This window comes from Peromyscus maniculatus, chromosome 5 (genome assembly GCF_049852395.1).
Source record: "Peromyscus maniculatus bairdii isolate BWxNUB_F1_BW_parent chromosome 5, HU_Pman_BW_mat_3.1, whole genome shotgun sequence".
NCBI lineage: Eukaryota > Metazoa > Chordata > Mammalia > Rodentia > Cricetidae > Peromyscus > Peromyscus maniculatus.
The window spans coordinates 23,057,075-23,083,489 of record NC_134856.1 but is presented as its reverse complement, the minus strand read 5'-3'; the positions used below and the strand labels follow the sequence as shown (position 1 = coordinate 23,083,489).

The 26,415-nt window shown below is 44.2% G+C and overlaps 2 protein-coding genes across 12 annotated transcripts in view; one reads left to right on the top strand and one right to left on the bottom strand.

Annotated features, from left to right (window-relative positions):
• On the bottom strand, nt 1-26,167 carry Elmod2 (ELMO domain containing 2). 4 transcript variants are annotated; one of them, XM_042277471.2, is made up of 9 exons: nt 26,043-26,167; nt 18,414-18,560; nt 16,527-16,555; nt 10,147-10,244; nt 8,262-8,391; nt 6,675-6,808; nt 4,653-4,721; nt 3,891-4,024; nt 1-3,553 (listed from the first exon to the last, which is right to left on the bottom strand). In XM_042277471.2, the coding sequence occupies exons 2-9, from the start codon at nt 18,553-18,555 to the stop codon at nt 3,408-3,410; spliced, it is 882 nt and encodes a 293-aa protein (XP_042133405.1). In that variant the 5' UTR covers nt 18,556-18,560; nt 26,043-26,167; the 3' UTR covers nt 1-3,407. The 4 variants fall into 4 exon arrangements, with proteins under 4 accessions (XP_042133405.1, XP_006995800.1, XP_015844640.1 ...); XM_006995738.4 differs by lacking the exon at nt 26,043-26,167 and adding an exon at nt 19,910-20,040; XM_015989154.3 differs by lacking the exon at nt 26,043-26,167 and adding an exon at nt 19,547-19,584.
• Nucleotides 25,437-26,415, top strand: part of LOC102917836 (calmegin) — an 83,090-nt gene continuing 82,111 nt past the window's right edge. For 3 of the 8 annotated variants that reach the window (XR_013051220.1, XM_076571916.1, XM_076571917.1), the window contains exon 1: nt 26,002-26,415. Coding sequence is in view for 5 of the 8 variants with exons in the window: in XM_076571916.1 (XP_076428031.1) it covers nt 26,322-26,415 (94 nt within the window). In the remaining 3 variants the exon portion in view is untranslated. The other 5 variants (XM_076571912.1, XM_076571911.1, XM_076571918.1 and 2 more) reach the window with 3 other exon arrangements.

The window sequence follows — 26,415 nt, the reverse complement described above, 5'->3', positions numbered from 1 at the left end:
ACAGTTTCAGCTGTTTTTATTTTCTCACTTAACATCACAAACAAAAGGACAACACATCTCACACTATTGCTTTTACTTGAAACTCAAATGCTTGATGCAAAATAGACAAATTTTAAGTTGCCAGCCAGTACTTTCCCTCCAGGGAACACTACTGCTTAAATATTTGTCAGTACTTTAACAAAAACATAGACCTACCCTACCAAAGGTAATGTGGTTGTTGGGTACCACCTACACTACATTTGAAACTTTTTTTCTCAACAAAAACTGGAGGCAGAAAAAAACAAAACCACAAGGCATGATATTTCTCACGCATGAACAAGCCCACTCATCTCCATTTAAAAGCTGCTTGTGTGGAGACTCCACACATGAACGTGACACAAAGCCTCACCAGCCACAATATTCTTCATGGGTTAGAAGAGGGCATCTATCCCGAGGACCCAGCTGCTGGTGCTCAGTCACGATCACGAGAATCAAGATTATCACCCTCCAGGCACCGCTCTTCGGTGCCATGACACCTCCCACAGAAACGAGCAGGTGCTTTTCACACCCAAGTAGTGTGGTTTTTCCCTTGAGCAAAGCTTTTAATCAAAGTCTCTTTCACAATGGACAGAACGGCATGAATGGTGGCCAACACTGAAGGAAGAATCATGAGTGCATACATTTTCGTAGAAAAATACATACAAATCCAAGTAGCTACTAAAATAGAAAGAAAAAAAAACAGGGTAGGGATTATTAAGAAAAAGATTCTGATTTCCAAACTGTAAATGGTGCCAGTTGAAATTCATTTTTATACCTAGCTGTACTGTTACATTTATTTACAAGGAGGCGGGTCTGGATTCAGTGACCCCGGTGTCTCCCATTTTTAAAAAGATTGTCTTTGAAAGCATCTGAACTGGAAATGTTGCAGTTATATTTTTATGCTGCTCTTGTCACTGGTAAAATCTCTTCAACCTCGCACATACGAAAATTCATTTCCACATTGATTTGTTTCTACTAAAACGAACATAACTTCCCTGCTACTTTGATGCTGTGACCATCAATTGCTGCGCTGTCATTTCCTAGTTCTAGACACAGATGAAGACCTACCCATGGGTTTTCAAACTACATAATTCTGGCACCTTTGAAACTGTGTCTTCCTCCCTGCATTTGCCTAAACTGTCAGCCAGAGGGTTCGTGCCACAGTCTCATGTACAACCAGTGACGGTCAAATTCTAGAACTCTGAAGCCGTCATTGGCTTATAGATCAGTTCACTGTGTATCTGAAATGGTTAATGATAATTTCAGTAAAAAACAAACAATATCTGTAATGTACAAACAAAGGAGAATTAAGACTGTGACATTAACTAAACTATGACATGTCCTTAATATCACTAGAGGTTTTCTGCTGGGAAATGCTTTATTACTTAAAAATGTCCTCCGTCACCTTTCAAGTACTCTTTTTATTAAATAGGCTGATAAAGAGTTCAATCAGTTCAAGATCTAAGCTGTTGAAAAATTAAAATAAATGGTAACTATTTTTAGTGCAAAAGTTAAAGACTTACACAACTGCTTTCCATGGAAAAGTTAACACTATAATACAATGAATGGTAATGGCGGACATATGCTCCTCGTTAGGGTTTTGTTACAATATATCATAAAACATGGACAACAAAAGATTTTTCAAAAGTGAAATGAATATATTACCAGGGTTGAGAAAGTCCCCTATAAGAAATCAATTATTGGCCGGGCGGTGGTGGCGCACGCCTTTAATCCCAGCACTCGGGAGGCAGAGCCAGGCGGATCTCTGTGAGTTCGAGGCCAGCCTGGACTACCAAGTGAGCTCCAGGAAAGGCGCAAAGCTACACAGAGAAACCCTGTCTCGAAAAACCAAAAAAAAAAAAAAAAAAAGAAATCAATTATTAAGTTCCTATAATACTGAAAAGCTAAATCCTTTCTCGTATTATAAAACAAACCTACTTTTAGAAAAAGTTTCATCTTCCATAAGGAAAAACAATTTTAACCCATGTATTGTAATGCACGTGCTATGCAACACTACAGCTGTGGCTTTCCCGTGGGACATCTGTACCATTCTCTCTTCGACCAGCGTGAAGACAGGAACTTATCAAAAGACACGAACAAACTGTTGGAAAATACCAAATCTTCCTCTATCACATGAGCTAGTCTTTAGATACCTGATATTAAAAGATGTGCAAAATATCACCATGTTTGAGATTAAATTATTATATTGTCAACCGGTTTCCACAGGACATAAAACTGCCTCACAAGCCAATAATCTTTCCTAACTTTAGACTCTTTTAACTTTGCTCTGAGAACAAATCTCCAAAACTTGCCAAGAGGAAACCTCATCATGTATGATCCCCAAAAGTACTTGCTGCCCTCCTGAGATTGGGGGGAGTAAAGCTATACAAACGCACAGTCATGGTCCAGGCTACGGCACCCACAGCCTGTTAATCGGGTCCCCACAACATTACCCAGAAACACCAGAGTCAAGGCAAGGGCAAGCAAAAGTGAAGAGCAAGCCAAACACGCCAGTGATGGAAAACAGACATTCTGAGAAAGCTCTAAGTTTTCTTCCTGTGTAAGCTTCAAAGACAGTTTGATCTTAAAAGAAACCATGTTTCCAAAGTCCGGATTTTCTGAGTAGATGCACCTCCTTACTAATGCAGAGACAGAGGACCTCACAGCTGTGAGGAAGGTTCTCTATACAGCTGATAAAAAGCAAATACTGAGCAAGAGTAAATGCTTAGAAACCTTGAAATAAGACCTCTAAAGTGTGTTATTCATAAATGAAAAGCTAGTCTCCCACACTACCATTCTCTCATTTTCTGTTATGGTCAGCCATCAGAGAAGGAAGCCATGGTTCTTCACCCTCTGACAGAGCCATGCTCCCCCCACTCTACAGAAAGGACATCCTGACAAGTGCTGAGACTCAAAGAAAGCCTTAGGGCTCACCTGGTGCCTGTCTGTCTAGAAATAAAAAAGAGAAGCACACTCAAAACCCACTTCCAGACTGAACAATAATCTTGGAGAGTTCTGAAATTTTGAGAGTGATACCAGCTTGAGAGCTACAACACCTAAAAATGAGGTTCGTGTACATTTTAATCAACTGGCTAAATATAAATATACCTGATTCATACTTTTAAACTAACAGGTTAAGTCCCAAGTTCCAAACTGTAGTTTATGTGACTCCAGAAGGGCTCTTTGGAAGGGTGCGGAACCTGTGGAGAACAGTGTATAAACAACTGTAAACATACACTGATTGTCCACTAGCTTTCTTAAATAGAGTTCTCAAGTATTCTGTAGGAAATTATATATAAGAGTGTAGTTGATCAGATAATTTCTATAACATATAAATTCTGCTGTATGTGCAAAACGTGGTAGAAAGAGAAGACACTATGTATGATGTTTCATGTTTTCAAAGTGAGTACAGCATTGTAATCCATTAAGAGTCCTTTAATCTTCTCATGAAACTTCTCTCTGTACAGGTTGAAGTACATAATGCTTTCTGGTTCTTCTTCAAGCCAAAACTTGTCAAATTCACAGACAAGGTAACCTGCAATTAAAAACCACACAAACACATTTTCCACAGGAATAAAATTGTATTTAGAGCATCTCATCTTCAGAAAGTACACATCCACCTTGCCAGGGATTTGGCTCAGTGGGTAAGGCTGCTTGGCTGGCAAGCCTGGCAATCTTCGCTCAAATATGGAAAGTAAAGTACAAAACGCACTAAGAGATCCATCTCCCATTACTTTCCTGGATTCCATAGATCTTTAACAATAGAAGGATAAGCATACACTCTGTACTTCAGAGGCATTAGGCTAAAAACTAAACATCCTGCCTTGTTGGGAAGTAACGATGCTCTGGTACTGACTCCTTCTAATACTCACAGTAAAACTGGTGGAAGTGCTCCATTGTTGGTATCCCAGGAACGAAGTTGTAGAGATGAAGCTTCAAGGCTTCGCTCTTGAGTAAGCTATAAGCCATCTCTGTGAGGTTGATCCCAACTATTGCATAAGAGTACCTACGTCAGAAACATCACCAGTTACACAGCTAGCTGCCGGCCCGCAACAAGTGTACAGTGCATAAATCACTTACTAATTCACTCCAACGGTTTTGCTGCTGGCCTAACGCAGGACGCACTTTGCCATAACCTCTCTATATTTAGACAGTCAGAAAGATCCAACGCGTTTGTTTTTTGAAGGCTGTTAATTTTCTGAATAGAAGCTAAGAAGTAAAAATAAGAGTTCCTACCATATAACACCTAAAAACAACCCAGAGAGGGAAGTCTCATTTACCAAGCTTCACTGTTCTGATTATTACATATAAAGCAATATAAAGCTAATAACAAGGTCTCAATTTACATTTCCTTTACCATTTTCAAAGCTGACTCTGATTTTCCTATTTCAATTAGTTTCTACTCCTACTCTGAAATAGTTTTTGAAAAAAATATGAGCCCCTCCATCTTTGTTTTATAAACTATATCATATGATAAAATTTACTGGAATACATAGAACATTTATGATCATATTTCTTTAAAATAGTTAATATCATTTCTATAGTTATCACTTATTAACATAACATCATTTTAAGATTTATATAGTCATTTTCATTGCAACAGTCTAGCTTTTTTTAACGTTTGTCCAGCTTACCCTAATTTGGGATGATTAGAACGGGAAAGAATCTGGTGCGCCTCACTGGTGTACTTTTCACTGAAATACCTAAGCAAGTTCAAGGAAAATGAGGAAATGAAAATGTTCCAATCACAAGTAGCATAAAAACTTCAGTGCAAGCAACTCCCACACTCACAACAACAGCCCTCATCCCACACTCACAACAACAGCCCTCATCCCACACTCACAACAACAGCCCTCATCCCACACTCACAACAGCCCTCATCCCACAGCCACTCTGTTCCCCTCTCATGTCACCTCAATGGCTCAATCCTAAGGAGTCAGGCCTGTCAGGGAACACAGGTAGCCTGGCTCTGGGCAAGAGTATTTTACAGAGAACTCACCTACAAAGGGATTTCCAATTCACTGATAAGAGAAAGTCCTAAGTTCCTGTTTGCAAATCTGCTAGTTCTCATCCTACACACTACTCAGAGGGCACCTGCTGGGCCGCCCTTCACTGTCTACTCTCTGCACAAGTGGATGTGTATTTCTACCCCTGCTGACGAGCAGACATTACAGATGGAAGTGAGTCCTGGCCATCTTCACATCAGCCGAGGCCTTAAACACAGTGAAGACAGACCACTGCACTTTGTCAGAGGCAGGAGCAGCCTCTGTGAAATTACTCAGGCCCCGGGCTTCAGTCTACTCGTCTGACGGACACGGGGAAGTGGCTCACATTCCTTGAAGACTATCGTGTGATGTCTCCTTAGGAAGCAGAATTATATAGGACTTTTAAGATTTTAGACATCACCAAAGCATACATGCTTTTATAATGTAAAATAACATATATCTTGAAATCTCATTATGCACATCTTTCCCAACAGTTTTATCCATATTGAACTAAATATTTTTTTCTCAATATTTTCTTAGTTCAATTTCAGATTTTTTTCACAGTAAGAATTATCCAAAGAGTCGGGCAGTGGTGGTGCATGCCTTTAATCACATCACTCAGGAGGCAGAGGCAGGCGGAACTCTGTGAGCTCAAGGCCAGCCTGCTCTACAGAGTGAGTTCCAGGACAGCCGGGACTACACAGAGAGACCCTCTCTAAAAAAAAAAACAAAAAACAAACAAAAAAAAAAAACAAAAAAACAAAAACAAAAAACAGAAAAAAAATATCCAAAGAAATTATTGGCTTCCCATTCTCTACATTATTTGTAGTCTGTAAATCACAGTTCACAGATAAACTGAAACATTGTAGTCTGCACACCTTCATAACTATAGAAGACCTGTATCTCAACCTTCCTAGTGCTGTGATCCACTGATGGTGGTGACCCCAACCATAAAATTATTTTGTTGCTACTTCATAACTGTAATTTTGCTACTGTTATGAATCATAATGTAAATATCTGATATGTGCCCCACACAAATAGGGGTCGTGACCCACAGGTTGAGAACCACTGGTATAAGATCTCACTCTTCTAGTTACTTACTAGAACTGCTGGCTATCAGCTGTGACTCCTAGTGCATATTCTGGGATGTCATGCACACGGCCTGAGTACTAGGGAAAAGGCAAGTGTCACAGCCATGATAGGAGAGGTTCAGGTCACCTGCCAGGGGCAGTGAGGAGCATGTCACCAACCCTGGCTGTCTTCCCAAACGGAATCAGAGCCACCCAGTGGAAACGAGAGGCAGAAACAGAAAGGAGTGTTCATAACATTCTCCAGAGGCAAATGCGTAAGCAGGTGTCAGAAGTGAGGCTGGAAAGAGCAGGGAGGAGGGATGCACTGCACACACTGGTGAGTAGTCACGCAAGTGCACACACACGCGTACACACACGCGTACACACACACACACACACACACACACACACACACACACACACACACACACACACACACACACACATCTAATTGTTACCAGCATCCTAGCAAACATGAGCACTACAGTTATAAAAACTTAGAGTCAATAAGAAACAGCAGGTCAATTTTTACTAGAATTAATAGAAACTGGAAATTACACAGAATTTCTTCAGCCAAGGAAAGGAAACTTGTTTCACTTACACAAGATTGATTAGGCCGAGTATGCCCATGCCTCTGAAGTCTGTTTTGGGATCATCACCTTGGAAACCAATGTCCGCCCACTGCTTAGAGATTCGGGCCTTCAGCTTTTCCGTAGGCATCAGAAGATTCCAGAGCTGTACAAACATGCTTTTGTGTTACAAATAATAGTGGTGTTCTTGGTTTATTGAGACATTTTCCTTTTCTTAGCTTAGATAACTCATAATTGAATACTTTCAGTTCAATAACTTTTAGACAAATTCTAAGACCACAAGGACTGTATTTAAAACATGGTATATCTAGTCCAACCAGAAAGACTGTCATAAAGAATCATTTTTTTTTTAAGTAAAAAACAGGGAAATCTAGAGCAATGTGTTTACTAATCAATGTGTGTGTGTGTGTGTGTGTGTGTGTGTGTGTGTGTGTGTGTGTGTACTAGAATTAAATGGCTTAAGAGCAGTCTTGGGTAAATGGACCCATAATTTGCCTTGACTAGGTTCTACTATAATATTGGGTGGTTAATCTTTAATCCAATAAAATAAAATAAATAGGTCTGAGGGAGGGGACTATGAAGAAGTAATATTAATAAAACTCAAGAGATAAGTGTGTGTGTGTGTGTGTGTATGTGTGGGGGGGGGAGGGAGGGAGAGAGAGAATGAGAGAGAGAGAGACTATTTCATAAAATTTAATTTTTAAAAGAAAAAATGGCTTGGTTGTAACTAAGTAGAATCTTTAACACTAAGTTGTTATCAAGAGTTACTGACTAACAATCTTTCCCTTCATTAGATATGAATATACCAGTCAATGAAAAATAATTAACAAAGAGTGTCCTGTCACCTAATAACCTGTCAAGGCTGTGGCTTTGAGAATCCTGGCCCTGACGCTAAATCCACTTCTTGGACTGGACTTTTTCTCGACCACTCTTACTAGCTCGTTGACACTGATGAGGATGTGACCACAGCAATAAGGCTCTTGATGTGGGCTGCAGTGTAAAGCCACTACTGCTCAGTTTTTAGTTATTTGTTGGCTTGTTTATGGCGATGGTGTCTTGTTAGGTAGCCTAGAGTGATCGTGAACCCCAATCCTCCTGCTTCAATCTTCAAAATTCTGAGGTTATAGTACATGCCATCATATTCAGCTTTTAATACTCAAAATCTAATATCCATAAATACAATTATGGGCTGCCACCTGGAGATTCTGATTTCATAAGGTTAAGGTGGAAGCCTGTATCCCAAAAGTAGACACTGCCAAAAGCAGGTGAACACATACGTCTTTGGATTATACTTAGAACTACTTCATTTCCACAGTTCTCTTCCCAGGATGGCTGAGCAGTGTGGTAAACCTCAGCCAGCCTTGAGGTGGACGAGACCCCCTTTTGTGAATGGATAACTTACATCAGAAGCATTATTTAATTGAATATATTCTAAAAGATACTTATCAAGTAAGTTACTGACCAACAACCTTTGTCTATCAGTGCAGTCTAACACACATCCTCCAAGAGGCAAACAAGTGGGGGGACCACATGAGCTTCCAGAGCCTGCACCACTCTCCCAGCTGAGGCTGACCCCCGCACACCGAGCCAGCACCTACCTTGAGGAGCAGCTTCTCATGCTGCGCATTGCCAGAATCATAGGGTTTTTTCCTCACGTTTTCTACGTCCTGGTAGAGCTGCTTATAGCCAGTTATCTGCAGTAAGCACGTCCTCATGCAGATTTGAAAACTGAAAGGAGAAATTATTAGTTTAAATCAGACCTCTTATCACAATAAAGCAAGGAAAGCCTGTGGGTCATGCTGTGGGATGTTCTGTACGGCAAATGTGTTGCTCTGATTGGTCAATAAATAAAACACTGATTGGCCCGTGGCTAGGCAGGAAGTATAGGCAGGACTAACAGAGAGGAGAAATAAAAGAACAGGAAGGCAGAAAGAGACACTGCCAGCCACCACCAGGACAAGCTGCATGTGAAGATGCCGATAAGCCACGAGCCACGTGGCAAGGTATAGATTTATGGAAATGGATTAATTTAAGCTATAAGAACAGTTAGCAAGAAGCCTGCCACAGCCATACAGTTTGTAAGCAATATAAGTCTCTGTGTTTACTTGGTTGGGTCTGAGCGGCTGTGGGACTGGCGGGTGAGAGAGATTTGTCCTGACTGTGGGCAAGGCATGAAAACTCTAGCTACAGGTTCACACATCCATTTGGAGCAGTTCTCTGACTTTCAAGTTAATACAAGATATACCGAAGGCCACACAGAGCATCACACAGGACTGTGGGAAAACAGGGCTTCGAACACATGCAACGCGTGACTGACTCCATTACTCGCTCACACATTTTCTCTGAGCAGTCCACACATGTCCTAATCTTTACTGCCACAGCCAGAAGAGTATCTGAAATGGATACGAACAACCCACAACACGTTATCCGTTTCCCCAAATACAGGAGCCTACTTTCCCTGGAGCAACATGCTTTCTACAGTAACTCACTCGATAACGGCACACCAAGCTTTAATTCCCGAGAGAGAGCACTTCAAGTTCCAGTCCATCAACATCTAGAAGATCAAGCCTCATCCTGTCTGAAATAACCCTCAGACCAAACTAGAAGGCACTGACTCCCTGCGGGGTTTGTGGCTTTGATGCCTTACCCAGGGGTTCGTTCCCTAACCACTGTCACATGCCCAAAGCCCCTTCAGCTCCCTCACACATCCAGTCCTTCGGTGTGCCGCTGCCCTTTGGTGTGCCCACCACTCTCTGGCTGGCCCCTTGGTGACTCTTGGAGAACCAGGCTACACTGCCCACAGAGGCCACAGTGCAGCCTGTCGATGAAGGACAGGGGGCAGCGCGAGGACTCAGAACAAGTGGCGCACACTGGGGGCTTGAAGAGGACACAGAAACCAAACTCTGAAGGGCAGGAAGGACAGTGGCCAAAGCCATTTAACCTCGGGAGAGTAACAGCACGGGTCTGAGTGGGAGGACTTGGCTCAGTCCTCCTGTGCGGGTGTAGCCCCATGCAGTGAACAGCACACTGGACCTCGGTGCAGTGACCAGCACTCTGGACCTCGGTGCAGTGAGCAGCACACTGGACCTCGGTGCAGTGAGCAGCACACTGGACCTCGGTGCAGTGAGCAGCACATTGGACCTCGGTGCAGTGAGCAGCACACTGGGCCTCAGTGCAATGAACAGCACTCTGGACCTCGGCGCAGCAACCAACACTCTGGACCTCGGCGCAGCGACCAGCACTCTGGACCTCGGTGCAGCGACCAGCACTCTGGACCTCGGTGCAGTGACCATCACTCTGGACCTCGGCACAGTGACCAGCACTCTGGACCTCGGCGCAGTGAGCAGCACACTGAACCTCTGTGCTCATGGGGTGAGAGTGAAAAGCTACATCACCCACAAGCCTTCCCCACCACAGTCCACCTGAGCAGGGCTCTGCATGGCAGGCTACAGAGCACAACACAGTCACAGAAGGAGCACGCACCTGGTGTCTTTCTTGGGGCAGATGTTCTTTTCCTTCATTATGTCTGCTACACATCTGTCCAGTTCACTCTCAGCAACCCGTGTTGCATTCTGGAGGACCTAGTTATGGAGAAACAGCTGAATGAGAGACTTCCCCATGAACGGACACTGAAGTCTGTTTTGATACATAATCAACTTTACAAAAAGAAACCAACCATATTTCCTTCAGATCTCCCAAGAGCTGGAATCATGTACATCTTTGTGGTTTTCTAAAAGCCTCCTACCCACACTCAGAAAAGCAACCCTAATTAAACTCAGTGGGTGAAAAAGAAAGAAGTCATGGAAGTGGGAGGGGCTGCTGGGGAAGACCCGCACGTACAGGAGGTAGACGAGCGCGGGAAGAATATGGCCACGAAACACTGTACATGTTTATGAAATTGTCAAAAACGATGTTAGCATTTTAAAAAGGAGCAGCAGCAGGCTCTAAGAGCTGACTTCCTGTCTCCATCCTGCCCTCCCTTCCCGCATCCAGTTCTCCAGGGCTCCTCGCTGGCAGCTTCTCTTCCCAGAGAACTGTGTCAACAGCTTGAAAAGGTGATCATTCTGTGCGGCCTGCTTCTGGTCTTCCGATAACTTCCTCGATTGTCCAGCTCTCTTAAAAGACCGTTTGAGGCCCTCCCTCCATTTCTGCATAAGTCTCCAGATGAGCGTGTTGGTGGCTCCAGAACGTACTCAATGAGATTCGGATTAAAATTTCACAAACTCATAGGTCAATCTGGAAGTAACATTTTAGTAGTAATGAGTCTTTTCATGGATGAATACCAGGCTTCATTTTATTTCTTTTTTTCTCAACAATTTCTCCACAAGTTTTAGGGCTGAAGACTAAGTATTTCGCTAAAACCCTTGGGCGCTCTGCACTCCCGGCTGCTGTGGTAGGTGGCAATGCTCTTCCGTGGTCCAACAGTTCATTGCTAACACAGACGGCAGTGAGCTACCTGCTGAGACTGTTCAGTTTGCTTCTTAACACACAGCGGGGCCTCGGAGGACTCCAGGACTGTCCACATTCTCAGACTGCACCTCTGTTAAGAGTTCTTTCTGGCCGACTATGTCTTGGGTTTTTCTTTGCTGACTGTGGTTCCCAGGATTTCTAGTGCAATGATGCTGAACACAGCGTATCTGTCATGCTTCCAACTAAATGTGGTAAAACATTCACTACAGAAAAGTTCTCTGTAGTGCCAGCTGCAGGCTGTCTGCGGCCTCCAGTGGACTGAGGGAGCTGTGGCTCTTCTAGTTGGGACAGAGTTTTTAATCACGAGCAGATTTTTCAGTATCTATCAAAACAATCATATTTTCTGACTCTATTAATGTGGTAATAAATTATTCTCACTGATTTTAAACTTCAATCATAATATGTTATCCTCTTAATGTGTTACTAGGATCAATTTGCTGATGTTTTGTAAGGATTCTTGCATCATATTCACAAAGGGTACTGAGTTGTACTTTTTATTTATATGTCTTTATTTGGTTTTAGTCTGTCCTCAAAAAAAAAAAATGCTTATTTCACCTGTATATCCAAGGACTTTCTGTTAACAATGGCACTGTTTCCTCTTCCATAAATGTTTGGTAAGAATTAATTAGGCCAGGTTGGAGAGAAGGGTCAGAGGTTAAGCGCACTGGCTGCTCTTACAGAGGACCTGGGTTCAATACCCAGCATCCACCCGGTGGCTCCCAAGCATCTGTTACTCCAGCTCCAGGAATCTGATGCCTTCCTCTGACCACTGTAGGCCCCAGTGGTACAAAGGTATGCATGTAGGCAAACACTCATAAAAATACAAAGGCTCAGACGTCTTAATAAGAGAATAATCGGGCCAATGCTGGAGATTTTTGAAAACATTTTAAATAAGAAATTTCATTTCTTTTTTTGAATATACGGCCACCTAGATTTTTTGTTTATTTTTATATTAGTTGATAAACAAGATTTACCAGCATGAAGTTGCTCACAGAACTCCAGAATATAGTGACATCTTTTCTACCTTTCTTTACACTGGGAATATTGGTTTTCTCTCATACTTGATCAGTTATTAGAGATTATTGATATTATTAATCTTTTTAAAGAATTAGCTTCTGAGTTTGTTGGTAGTGTCTACTTTTGTCTGTTTCACTATTTCATTGATTTTTTTTTGCCTTATTTTATGAGTTCTTCAACTTACTCTATGCTTAGTTTCTTCTCAGATTTCTGAAGATGTAAATATAGATAATTGGTTTAGGTCTTCTAAATTTGCTTTGATAAGCTAAGCAAATGTTGATATGTTGTGATTTCAGTTCAATTTTCTTTCTCTGTTTCCTACCAAATTCTTTGGGATTACTGCAATATTTATAGTCCAGATATTGAAGATTTTCATATTTTAGCAGCCATAGGATGTAAATTATAAGTAGTCCTAGTCTGTAACTGAGTAAGTAAGACTTAATCTTTAACAATCAAAGAAGTTTCAACTGTCAAACAATTTACAATCCACCACAATCTTCCTTTGAGATTACTGTTGGGGATAGGCCTTAATAGATTGAAATTGCTGTTATTCATAACAAGCACTGGAAATGCAAAGTATTTAAATATGTAAGAGAGTTTCATGGATGCTTTAATCCTCTCAAATTCTTGTAGTGTCCACTGGTTTAATTATACTATCGTCAATATTACCAACATGTATTCTCTTATGCTGATTCATATTAATGTCTCTAGTCCTCAGACATCGCATGGTGCTGATCAGAGGACAAGCAAACGGTACTAAGTCAAACAAGTAGGAAGAAATAATATCAGAATTTTGTTCAGATTTTTTCTCATGTAATAAAATGCAGAGGTAGCCAATGAAAATACCACAAGATCAGAATTAGGTTTTTCTCTTGAAGTAAATGTAATGTGTAAGATGTACACAAATTGCATGTGCAAGCTGACAAGCCTGTCTCCATGCACTAACAAACTTGCTTTTGGGTTCAGGCTTCAAGCCAACAAAACATCTGTGATTTAACTGAGGCCAGGGGCTGTTAGCTGCTCTCTTTACAGTGTCCTACAAAACATCAGGGTTTTACTTTTTTGTTTCTTTTGTTTTCTGAGTCAGGGTTTCTCTGTGTAGCCCTGCCTGTCCTGGGACTCCCTCTGTAGACCAGGCTGTCCTAGAACTCACAGAGAGCCACCTGCCTCCACCTTCCGAGTGCTGGGATTAGAAGTGTGCACTACTACCACCCAGCAGTAGTTAATTTTTTTAATGGTGAGATCAAAGAATACAACTTGAACATTCATATTTCAAGTGAGATTAAAAAAAAACTAGTAAATAAGGTAAAAATTAGCACGTTACTTTCTGTTTATTTAATACACTCCTGTCGAGTCGCGACCACCTTGAGGGTCAAATGACCCTTTCACAGGGGTCGAATATCAGACATCCTGCATATCAGATATTTACATTACGATTCATACCAGTAGTAAAATTACAGCTATGAAGTAGCAATGAAAACAACTGTGTGGTCGGGGCCACCACAGCATGAGGAGCTGTGTTACAGGGTGGCAGCGTCAGAAAGGGGGGCCCGCTGCTCTAAACTGTGTTTATACCTTCCTTCTCTGCATCACTCTTTCCTCCTACTGAGAACTGCTTCTTTATCAATCACTGAAGACCCTGGGAGAATGCGGAAATGCGGTCATCAACTCCTTGCTGAGATTCGCCCGCATCTTATCTCCTATCCTACTTCTACCTAGTTGAATTGGAACAGACATAGAATCTCACTATTAGTGTCTGGACCACAAGACGCTGCTGCAGCTGATCCTCCTTACAGCGCCTCTGCCGCAGCACGGGTGCTGAGTTCAGGTTCTGTACCTTCTCCACTAGAGCTAGCAAAGGCAGCAAATACCACACGTCCGTGTGGAGAAAGCAGAGGCTGCACTTCCAAACCACTCATCTTCGCTTCGTTTGTCTCAGAGCGTGTTACACACCAGGAGCTGGTGCAGACTCGAGGGGCACAGACGTAAACAACCAACACTAGGCTTCGTTTTGTTTCTTTGGGGCAGGAGAAAATGGAGAAATAAAAAAGTAAAGCGCTGCACAAGGAAGGCAGAAGGACGGGGCGGCTGCGGGCCACAATTCCAAGCAGAGTGCTCAGAGTGCTCAGGAGGTCAGAACCGGACGAAACTGGAGATGGCGCAACTTAAGCTTTGAATGGGAGACCCACACTCTGGCTCTCATGGCAGAGGCCCGGCGGCAGGTGGGGCTTTGGTTTGGAGCAGCAGGGGCCCAGACTGGGCAGCGGCAGGTGTCAAACACGAGAGGAACACGCTCCTCAAGAGCTGGGCAAATGCTGGGGCCCAGGGGACGGTGTGAGAACTGTCACACTTTTACAACCTGCTTTCCAGGCCCCAAGGAAGCACCTGCCAGAGGGTGACTCATTCTCAAATACTCCCAGACTTACGGCATCCATTGGTCTTGCTCCGCATCCATTGGTCCGTGTGGAGTACACGGCTTCTTACAGAAAGAATGGAGCAGTCAGGACACAGGGCTGTCCCTCCAAGTAGGGCCCTGGCTTGCAGGACAGTGTCACCAAGGAACCAATACATCAGAAACAGAATCAGGATTTCCACCAAGCTTCCAGAGGGTTGGGGCTGCTGAATTTGAACCTGTTGTAACAGTTTTGAAATATGGTGTGTCCAAGTAGGTCTGCTACAATGCACAGGCTGCTGTGGGACCTGCCTGCTATCTTTCAACGGCAAGAACTCCGTGTCCGTGTCCATGTCCATGTGCGTGTGTGTGTGCGTGCTTGAGAATTAAACAAGAGCTAGAGCAGAAACACTCAAACTTTCAGACGTCACATTCTCATGGGAAAAAAAATCACTTTAGGATACTGAACAAAAGACAACTCTATACTCCTCCCCAGTGTTCATCTACGTGGATATGAGTTGTTTGTTCTCATACATTTAACTCATAAATGAGATCGTACCTAAACGAGCAAGCCCCACTTTAGCGGTAACCCTCCAGAAAGAAGCGCATCGGCTTGCAGAATCCAACACCCTTGTTTCCAGCAGCGACTCTTACCAACACTCGCAGACAGAGTCATGCGCACGTGTTTATTATGATTCACAGTTTACATTACGACCAAGTGTAAGCATATATATGGATATCTAAAACACAGATAGACACATAGCTAACCGAACTAAAAATGTCATAAAATGGTATTTCATCTTATTGTGAACAGTCATTTCTAAGTATTTTCTACCCTTCTGTCACTGTTTAATGCTGGCCATCATATCTGAACACGGTTTCAAACAACGGTCTCCATGGCCTGCGAGTGTGTCTCTGCCACACCAGTAATTCTTACACAGGAAACACTGTGACCTAATGTTAACTCTAGCTGGCTAGTTCTTAGTTTTCCAACTAACACAGCATCAAAAGCTGTGACTAACGTGAGGCAGACTGGCATATTGGTCCTGACTTCCCATCAACCGCAAGTCAGGTATACAACCACTTGCCTGCCTTAGCGTTCGGGGGTGCAGAAGGCATTTGAGGAGTCTCTGCTGTGCACTTGGCCACTCATCTACACCCGTAGGTGCAAACGGAGATGGCACCGCCTGCGGGCCTCTGGGGAGTTACTAGGAGACCATTCCCTCTTGCCCACTGAGTCCCACACCTGGACCTACAGTAAGACAAGTGGGACAGGCGTGAGGAGGAGACACCCGCCTGATGGACGGCCTTTGCAGGGGACCCTCGTGCGCATGAGCACACAGGAACACCGCTTTCCCCTGCAGCTTTGCACTCGTTTCTGACACAGCAAAAGCTGACAGCCACAGGGCGCGAGCTGGGACGCACCTTAGATCAAAAGGTAAACATGCAAGGCCCTCTCCACCCAAAACTGCTTTGCTCTTCTCTCACGACCTACCCTGAGGACACAGTCATGGGGAGGGCTTTCTCCAGCTACTGGTCCACCAAAAGCTACAAACTGCTACTGCAAAATAAACAGGAAAGCCTCAGAATAGGACACAGAGTTGAAATACTCTTCTGTTGTCAAAACACAGAAAGAAAGTATTTTGAAAACATAATTACTACTTCTAAAATGAGAAATTTTTTGTTTGCTTGTTTTTGTTTTTATTTTTCGAGACAGGGTTTCTCTGTGTAGCTTTGTGCCTTTCCTGGAACTCACTCTGTAGCCCAGGCTGGCCTCGAACTCAGAGATCCACCTGCCTCTGCCTCCCGAGTGCTGGGATTAAAGGCGTGCGCCACCACTGCCCGGTGTGTAAAATGAGAAAATTTAACTCACCGTTTCTCATAGCAAAACAGTAAATGTAATCCTAAAGTCAAAGTGTTCTGTTTAAAGAAAAAACATGCTTAGATTAAGTTTTCTACAATCAGCATTTTAATGTGCCCTTACCTTACTCTTGGAATATGTCAAGGAATTTTCTGAAATTAAAAAAAAAAAAAAGTTATCACTTGAATATATTTTCTGAATTAGACCAAAATCAAATAGTAAAAATATAACAGCAATGATAAGTCACTCTCACAGTTTAAAATACAATTTCTACAGGAGCAACCATCTCAAAGTCTTACAGGACAGAGAAGGAGGTGGAATGATTCCCCCAAACACAGTACCAAGCTGGTGTCAATCAATTTCCCCAAATATTCTGTTTCTCTGCAGACCACCAGAATGAGGTGTCTGCCAACAGCTCAGATCTCAGACATCCATCTGGAGACTGCTCGCCACCACCTTCTCTCCAGCGTCAGCCCGAGTGAGTGGCCAGCCACTGAACAGCACAGGAACAAAGGGGCAGAGCCTAAACTGTCTGCCAAGAGCAGACAGCCTCCGCACCCCTGGCGTTTGTTCCAGGACTGACAGGAATATCTGTGGTCGTCTGTTTAAAAAGAAAAAGTTCTGGTACACTGAGAATGCTCTCCTTTTGATAATTTTAAGAAAAATGCTTTTTGCCTCAAAGTAAAGCCTTGAAAATGCTCTTCCACATACTGTAAAAGGCCAACCAGTGCAGCCCTCAGAGACCTGTAGCAAGAGGCACTTGGATCTTCTCAACAGGCAAGAGGGGAAATCAGGGAGTGTGCACTAGCCTCAACCAGCCAGTGGCCACGAAAACACTTCTGCCATTTTTCCAATGCCAGCCTGGGCACAGGGCCCACTGCCTGGGCCTCACTCCCTGGGCCCTAAGGATATTGATTTCTCATTTGAAGCATTCTTGATCAACACAAAATAGGAACTGGTTAATTCTCAATTTTCCACTTAACACAACATCATGAGCTGTGGCTCTGCCCAGGTCTTTCTTACTAGGGCCTAAGGTGACTTCAAGCCACATTTTTCAACCATCTGAGTTTGAAGTCAGAGTAATATTTTTAATTAAACATTGAAAAACTGTCATTTGGCAGAAATAAAATGTAAGCCAAACTGAGCCCATATACCATAAAAATTTCCACGGCTACATTAAATCAAAAAGAAATACATGCAATTTGTATAACTTAACAGATCCAAAATATTATCACTTCAACATAGTACAAATACAATTGTGACATCTTTACACTTTTGTTCATACAAAGACTTTGAGATCCACTGTGTACCTTATGGGTACAGCTCAACCCAGTTGACATCATAAATACTTCAAGTGCTCACTAACCATGTGGTTATCACTGCGAGTCTGGCCCAGGTAGGTTCTAATAATCTTTCCTAGGACCAAGCAGTCTGCCCATTCACGAATAAGAGTCAGAAGGGAGAAGACTGTAAATGAGGCCCCAAAGCAGGAGAAGATACCAATCCTTCCAATCTTTTCATCATATATTTGTGTAAAAATTTCAAATGGAAGAAAGAAGAATAATTTTCTAGTAAACAATTGCCAGTATAATCTGAAGAATAATTGATACTTCTTTGTTTGTTTGTTGTTGTTTTTCGAGATGGGGTTTCTCTGTGTAGCTTCAAAGCCTGTCCTGGAACTAGTTCTATAGATCAGGCTGGCCTCAAACTCAGAGATCTGTCTGTCTCTGCCTCCCGAGTGCTGGGATTAAAGGTGTGCGCCACCACCGCCAGGCCTAACTGATACATTTTTAAGAAACTCCAAAGATTCATTCTTTGGGTAGATATAAAAAGTTTCTTTTTATATACAGCTTTTCAATGTTCAGTAGTCAGTAGTACAGTGAGGATTCAAAGACCACAAAGCTCACGAAACTCAGGTGCAATAACACAAGTACATTACCACTGGATAGACAGAAAGAATTTAATAACATTTTTATTAATCTCCAATTTTTCGATTTTGAATGGCATTACCTATCCTGTATGTCCTCTGTGCGCCTCCATAGGTGTCGAAAATTCGCTGCAATTCACATTTTCCAGTCATCTGTCGTAAGACCCATTTCATCCAAAATCGGAAAAAGTGCCCATAGAAGAACTCCCACAAAGAAATAAACATTTTTCCTGGAAAGTATATAAGAACACAAGCTTAAAGACCTTAAACTGAAATTTTAAAACTGAAAAGCAAATTAAGTTCATCCAACTCCCCAGATCCCAAATTTTTTTTTTTTTTTTTTTTTTTTTTTGGTTTTTTGAGACAGGGTTTCTCTGTGTAGCTTTGCGCCTTTCCTGGGACTCACTTGGTAGCCCAGGCTGGCCTCGAACTCACAGAGATCCACCTGCCTCTGCCTCCCGAGTGCTGGGATTAAAGGCGTGCGCCACCACCGCCCGGCTAGCCCCAGATCCCAAATTATAATAAAATCTATTATTCCATTGTGTCTATTTTGTGACAGTGTTTAATCAGTTAGGCAAGGAAACAATATATAGCATAGATTAAATACTGATTAACCAAATGGTCAATTTATCTCTAGGCCAACTGGTCAAAAAAAAATTTTTTTTTAAATTGTAAAAAAGTAGGAAAAATTGGCCGAATTATTTAATGGCTTAAAAGAACAATAACCACCTTACATGTTTACCAAATAATAATATTTCACATTTGGATTCCTACTACTGTTTTTCATCCCTTAAAACTTGAAACTAAACAGTTCGAGAATAGAAGGACCAATCGAGCAACAATTTCAAATCAACCACACATCTGATGTGGATCCCCAAGAATGAGCTCGCCTTAGCCTTGGTGCAGAGCGTGTCCCAGCTGTCTCAGTCAGCTGACACCAACAAATGAGAACACTACAGCGGCTTACAAACTGCAGCAGACAGATTGAAAACCGAGCAGATGGCATCCTGACGAATTCATGATTTTTCCAGTCAATAGGTGAAGGGCAGAAATACCAAAAAGTTTAAAAAAAAAATCCCGCAAAACCTACACACTCGATACAACTGGATCTTAGACGAAAACTCTTCGGGTGCTAAACGAAGGGGAGGAGGGATGCCGGGGACCAAGAGGAAAACGCTCCTCGCCTGCTTTCCAGCCCTGGGATTTGCAGACACACCCTCTCTGCGCCGGGGCCCGAGGAGCTGTCAAACTCGAAATCCCCGCCGGGCAGGGCACGCGGTGCCGGTGCCAGACGCGCGGATCTGGATCTTTAAAATGAGTCATCCCGTCCGCGCCTGTCGGGACGAAGGCGGCAGAAGTGCCAGGCACCGGCAGGCCGTCCCGGCGGGCGGCCGCGGGCCCCGGGGCCTCGGGAGGTCGTGCGCGAGCCCCTTGGGCACCGCGCCGTCCCGCCCCTCTCGCGCGCGGGAACGCTGCACAAAGCCCCGACGGCCCCGGCACCCTGCGGATTATCCGCAGGACCCCGGCGAGGCTTGCACACCAGCAACGCAGGGTGAGAGAAAATTAAAACAGCAGCCACCTCACAGGAGCGGAAGAACTAGGGGAAGCTGGCGCTGCCTCGGTTTCCCCCAGCTGCAAACACCGGCAACGGAAACGACGCTCTACGCGGAGCACTCCCTGCAAACACCGCGACCCGGAAGTCGGGACAGGAGGCCGGGGCGGGGGGAGCGGGGAGGCGTCGCCGGACTCCGAGCCCCGCCTCTCTGTCCTCTTTCGATTGGTCTGCGCTCCCGCCTATCATCGGTGCGGAAGGAGGGCCTGCGGGCTGGAGCGCCAGACGCCGGGCGGTTCCCCTGGCAACGGGGGCCGGCTGCCACGCCCAGCGCCAACGTGGCCTCGGAGGACGCCGCCTGGAAATTGCTCCGGGCATTCAGCGGCTCTTCCATCGCGGTTAGGACGACAGCACTTTCACCTACATTTCCTAATCTGTGAAATGATTATTTCCCTCTCTTTATGAGGCACAAAGGAAACTTGGCTCGAAGGGACTTTATGGATGACGCAAAGGAATTTGCGTGGCCTGTGTGCAATGAGAAGTTGCGAAGTTTGGACTTTTTCCTCTGAAAATGAACATTGAACGATCAACTCATCAGACGTTCATTTCTTAATTATTAATTATTGTTTCTACTGGAAGAATAATTTGTACACTTTTGTTTCATTTTTTTGCTTTTGTTTTTTTCTTTTGTTTTATTTGCTTTTTTTTTCTCTTCTCTTTGTTATTTTTTCTTGTTTTTCTTCTTTGTGCACATTTTTTAAAGCCCCAAAAGGTATGGTTGATTAGCTAGTATACTGTGCCAGGCTGTCTTCTACAAGGGACTGCACACTAAACCAACTGGCAAAAACATAGTATCAGGTGACGCTGCCTAACAAAGCTATTAGGGAGATTAGTTAAGGGGGATTAGGGAGCAGAGGAAGAGTTACATACAGCGGAGTCAGCAAAGTAAGAATAAGCTTTGCTGGATGAAGTGAAGGAGTATGCCATGACATCGGCCATGTGGACAGTAGGTGTAGAGGTCTCGAATGAGGAGCGTATTGAAAATGCTGATGGAACAGTGAGGGGTCGGAGGGTTGGATAAGAAAGAGCAAAGTGGAAAAAAGGCTAAGTACAGAAGAAACCATACAATAAAAATAAAGTGAAACGTAAGAAATCCCTGAACTGGGCATGGTAGTGCAAGCCTGTAAACCCAGCCAGAGGGCGATGTAGGCAGGAAGATTGGGAGACCAAGGCCAGCCTGGCATCATCAGGTCTTGTCTCAAAAAGTAAATAAAATATCCTCCCACCTAACCAAGATTCCTGGCTCCTTATTCCCCTTGCTCAAAGGCAACCACTGCTGCGTCTGTATACTTCCAGAAACGTGGAGGCCAATGTCTTGTCTGTGCTCCGTTCATTGCCCTGTTAACTTGAATTAAGTGAGCAATGCACACTTTCCCACTACTCAGCCACCATTTCAAAGGCAGATTCTACTTGTAGAACAGAAACCAGTGAAGGACACGGAAGCCGTTATCTTTGCCCAATGGAAGTGAAATGTTTGGTGGAGACCATCTCCCTGCTGTCTCCAATCAAATTTTGTCCAGCCCTCCTCCAAGGATGGAGAAGGCAGGCAGCAAAGAGTACAAACAAGCGGACTTCATTGTCACTCTAGGATTAAAACCTTAACAAGATAAAAAACTAAACACATCACCATGCAGGATTTTCCTGTTCAAATGGAGACATTTGAACTCTCGGGTAGAGCTGTCAGCTCCTGAAAGCACACAGTCTGGCAGGTCACAGCCGGGCAGGTCACTGGACCAGCAGTGGCTACGCCTGGAGGCTTGAAGCTCTGAAGCCTCAAGTCTGGAAGTCTGGAGCGGAGTAGGTCTCAGAAGCAGTGGGTGGAGGCGGCTGGGAGCAGCTGCAGGGATAATAATTCCCTTCTGTGGCCAGATAACGCAGTCCATCAGTTAGTACATCAGATAACGCAGTCCTGTAGCCATCAGTTCCTCTGCCTGCAGCTGCTCGTCATATCCTAGAGGCGGCTCAAGTGAGCTCCCTGCCCAGGGCAGAAGAGAAGGCTCAGGAGCCGAGCCTCCAGTAAATCTATCCCCGGGAGTGTTAAAGGCAGCCTTCCTTCTCTTCTGTAGGCTCCCGCAGTAAGTGGTCCTGTTTCTGCAACCTCGGAGCGTCCAAATTTATAGGTTACCAACCAAGCCCTGAGTGACAAATCTCAAAAATGGGTATACCCAGAGGGTGAAAAGCTAGGATCAATTGAGAAAGAGCTATCAAATGAATGGGGTAGGGGAAGAACCAAGAGCCCACCAAAAGTTCACAGGAAGGTCCACAGCTCTCTGTGTAAAGGTGGGGAGATGTAAAGAAATATCTGTCTGCCCCTGGTTGCCCCTGGATCCTCGCAGGCCAGCTACATCCCTGCCCAGACACTGGCTGCCAGTTTCCTTCCACCAAGGGATTTTCCCTAGCCAGATTTTTGTTTCTTTTTGCAGCAGTGTCTGTGTGTGTGTGTGTGTGTGTGTGTGTGTGTGTGTGTGTGTGTGTGTTCGTATCTATTAAATCCTCACTGTTTCAGGAGAGGATGCTCACTGCATTTATATCCTTTGACTTTATTCTTCTATGGTGCCAGCTAAGAAACAACAAGGTTCTAAGATAGGATTCTGACTCCCAGATGAAAACGGGACCTTCTTCACCTGCTCTCTAGGTCTCTCCATTAAACTATGTGCCCTTTCAGACCTTAACAGATACCTAAAAGAAAGCCAAAGGCTACATTATGATGAAGTCTGGATAGTGTGTGGGTGCGTGCGTGCGTGCGTGCGTGCTTGCGTGCGTGTTAGGTAGAAACCAGAAGTGGACACCACCGGGCTCTCTTCCTCCATTCCTTTCCCACCTTAGTTTTGGAGATGGGATCTCTGATCAAACAGAGAGCTCACCAGTTTAGACAGCCTGGCTGGCCAACATGCTGTAGAGATGTTCACGTCTTCACCTCCCATGCTCTGGGACTTAGAGGTGCGTGAGGCTCCACCAGGATTTTCACATAGTTGCTGGGGTGTAAACTTAGGTAGCCATGCTGCCATGACAAGCACCTACTGACTTATTTTCCCAGCCTTTGGTTATAGTGCTTAGCCACACTGCTGCATCTACATTTCTAACGATTAAAAAACCATAGAATTGTTGGTTTGAAAGACTGCTGAATGGCGAGAACCGCCTGACACAGCCACTAACCATCTACTTGGTACAGCTCAAGCATTTGGTCCACAGAGGACCAAATTAAACAGCGCTGTTTCTTTGTGCATGAACTCGGGGTGCAGAAAACTTTGTCCCAGGATGAAAATGTCATCCCTCAGTATTTATGAGGGATTTTCCTTAGGACCCATCAGACACCAAAGTCTGTGGTACTGTGATACTCAAGCCTTTGATGTAAAATAAGGTAGTGTGATCTACAGACTTCTGCCACCTGCTGACTTAAATACTGTACCACAAGTGACTTTTATATACCTCATTATTCCTAGAATAATGCAAACAGTATGCAAATATTTATAATGTTATTTTAGCAAAAACAAGAGAAAAGTCTATATTGTTCAAATATCATTTTCCCAAAACATTTTCTATCCACACTTTCAAAGCTACAGATGCAGAATTCAGAACAGAGAGAGTCTACTCGTTAGCAAAGGTGAGGCTTTTTAAATTTTCTTTAAGATTTGTATTGTATGTGTATTGGTGTTCCGCCCGAATGTCTTTCTTTGCACCACCTGCGTGCCTGGTGTCCACAGAGGCCAGGAGAGAGCGCCAGATCCTCTGGAATTGTTGTTATGGCCAGTTGTGAGCCACTGTGTGTGCTGGGACTCAAACCCAGGTCCTCTGCAAAAGCAGCTGTTGTTCTTAACTTCTAAGATGTTTCTCCAGCTCCGGTGATTTTAACCCGTCTCTTACATAAGTGCATTCAGAGGAATGTTGTAATTTGAATGTGAAATGTCCCCCACAGGCTCGTGGATTTGTATGCTTGGTGTCCAGCTGATGGCGGTCCTTGGAAAGGTTGTACAACCTTTGGTAGGAGCAGAGCCTGGCTGAAGGAAGTATGTCCCAGGGCGGGCTTTGAGGTTTTTGCTTCCCTGGTCCTGCTTCCTGATTGCCTCATATTCCTGCCTTCTCCACCGAGATGGCCTACCTCCCCTGGGAACTGCAAGCCAGAACAAGCCTTTGTCCTTTAAGTTTCTCTGGTCAGGTGTTTTGTTATTGTAAGGCGTACTGTAAAGTAGCTAAGACAAGAATAAATTATCATTTGACTTGTGTGGAGAGTCCAGGGGTGTATGGCATGGTCAGTGCTGAGCCGGGAAGGATGGTAGGAAACGTACTCAATGGACCATGACGATGGTGGAAGGTATACTCACATCCCAGCAGGACAGGAAACGGGCAGCATTAAGGCATGAGAATGGAAGTTCGGGATATGAAAAAGGCACAATGCATAGCACCAAATCACTATGACAATGCAGAAAAAGAAATAAGATATCTAGCTCTTGATTTTACCAGTCACAAAATTAGAAAGAACATGGTTAAGGTCCTTGTCATTACCATCTTGAATTGGAATGCCTTTATGAGACGGAGAAGGCCCTTCATGTAGTTTCAACAAGACCGTCAGAGTGAAGGGCCTGCGACTTGCTCCAGTGCTCCCTGAGAGTGAATGCCAGGCAATACAAAATTCCTGAGGAACACAGGAATCATCCTCCCTTGTGAAAAAATGGAAGCAGAAGTCCTAATCTCCTCTTCTATTACCTGTTGACCCAGATAGCCCAGGAAAGAGAGTGGCTCTTGCAGGTAACTCTTGACTATCGTGACATCACCATGGTTTAAGGAAGTGACCGCTGTGCCAGGCATCCTGTAGGTGGAACAGGAAGTCCAGCAAACTGAACGGGCTTCGTTTGGGTGACAAATCAGACTGACTCCCTGACCTCACTCAGAGAAAATCTAGCACTGTTGGCTACACAAATGTGTGTTTGTGGCCTTTCCCCGAGGATATCTGGTCTCTTCGATTGCTGTCACAGCTGGTGAGACCATGTCTAAACATGGCTACTATATAAAAATCTAGGGCACTTATCATGTCAATGAAGGCACTGGGGTGATTCGCCCTTCGGTAGGATTTGATAGTTGTGGTAATAAGGCTAGCCAGCTGGATGGTTATCCAGCTAGGAGTCAGAGCCCATTCCTGTGAATTTAACTTTGGCTAACTACCATGGACCTAAAAATAACTTTGGACTCCAGAGATAGTCTACGAACAATAACAAATCGCTCTCCCTACAGGGCCCTGCCAGTGAAAAGAAAGAAAACACACAAGATTCTGTTTGACAAACTGAAAATTATATATAAACAGTGATCCAAGTGTAGTATAGGGACCCAAGGACACCAGCATATTCAAAGGATTTGGGAATTTTCTGATACTAGGACCCATTCAAATACGATTTTTTGTTTTTGTTTTGTTTTTGTTGTTGTTGTTGAAACACAATACTGCCACCTTCTGGCATCCATTGGAATATTTGTGCTTAGAAAGTTCCTAACATAAAACTTCGGTAAACTGGACGCTAGTAGTTTGATATTGTTCTGTGTTACGTTTACAGTAATGCTCATTTTCTGGTTGGTTACCAGTTGAAGAGCCTGCCTGGGCTTTATCACCCCGGAAAAAAAGAGCTACTCAAGCAGGCATGACGGGCGGAAAAACCGTCTTGTTAGTTGAAGAAATGTGGCCCGCAAAGAGTGGATGCTATAGCGGGACACCGCCACAACGTGGGTGTCAGGGCGGGAAAAAACAGATACACGGGTTTAGAAACAAGTTTCTGAGGATTGTAGACATTTTATAAATGATGGGGTGTAAAAACAGTGAAGCCAATTGGTCTAACGCCATTTCATAAAACTGAGGGGCTCTGTAGATGCAGAGCTTGAGGGAGATGCTTGGACACACTGAGGTGAGACATCCGAGCAGAAATGCCATTCTCAAGCAGGTGGGTATCCACATCCTTTTTAGCTCTCAAAGGGGCCAGAACCCAGGCTGCGCTTGCAGAAGAGAGATTGCTTATCACCCCGACACTGCCCGCGAGTCCCAACAGAGTTCAGAGTGGAAAAGCCAAACCGGAAACACGGATGAAGGGGCTCCGCGGGTGTGCCGTGTGTTTCTCACCTGTGAATCGAAATCCGGTGAATTCTCTCAGGAAAATACGCCAAGTCGGTGGTGCCCACAGTTTCTCACGTTTAACCACCCGCAGCCTTAGCCAGAGGGTTATAAAGTGATCTCAAGAAGGGACCGCGATCCGACCGTGCGAAAGCGCTGGAGACCCTGCGACGGCCTTTGTGGAAGGGGGCGCAAGCGCGAGCGGACACAGGCTCCCTGCTCTCCCGGGAGGTGCCGTGCTCATCCGGCCTTGGGGTGCAGCCCCCAGCCTGCCGCGTCGCCGGCGCGATGAAGGCCAAGAACATCAACTTACTGTTCGCCTTCGTTGCGGTCCTGCTCTTTTGCTTCTCCTGCTTCTGCATCTCCAAGATGAACCAAACCA

What these genes read in the sequence shown, in the direction of transcription:
- Elmod2 (XM_042277471.2), bottom strand. Translation starts at nt 18,555, where the DNA reads ATGTTTATTTCTTTGTGGGAGTTCTTCTATGGGCACTTTTTCCGATTT. An exon ending in ACAGAGGACATACAGGATAG is followed by an intron (nt 16,556 to 18,413) that starts GTAATGCCATTC and finishes TTTTAATTTCAG; the next exon opens with AAAATTCCTTGACATATTCC. An exon ending in TGCCCCAAGAAAGACACCAG is followed by an intron (nt 8,392 to 10,146) that starts GTGCGTGCTCCT and finishes TTCTCCTTTCAG; the next exon opens with TTTTCAAATCTGCATGAGGA.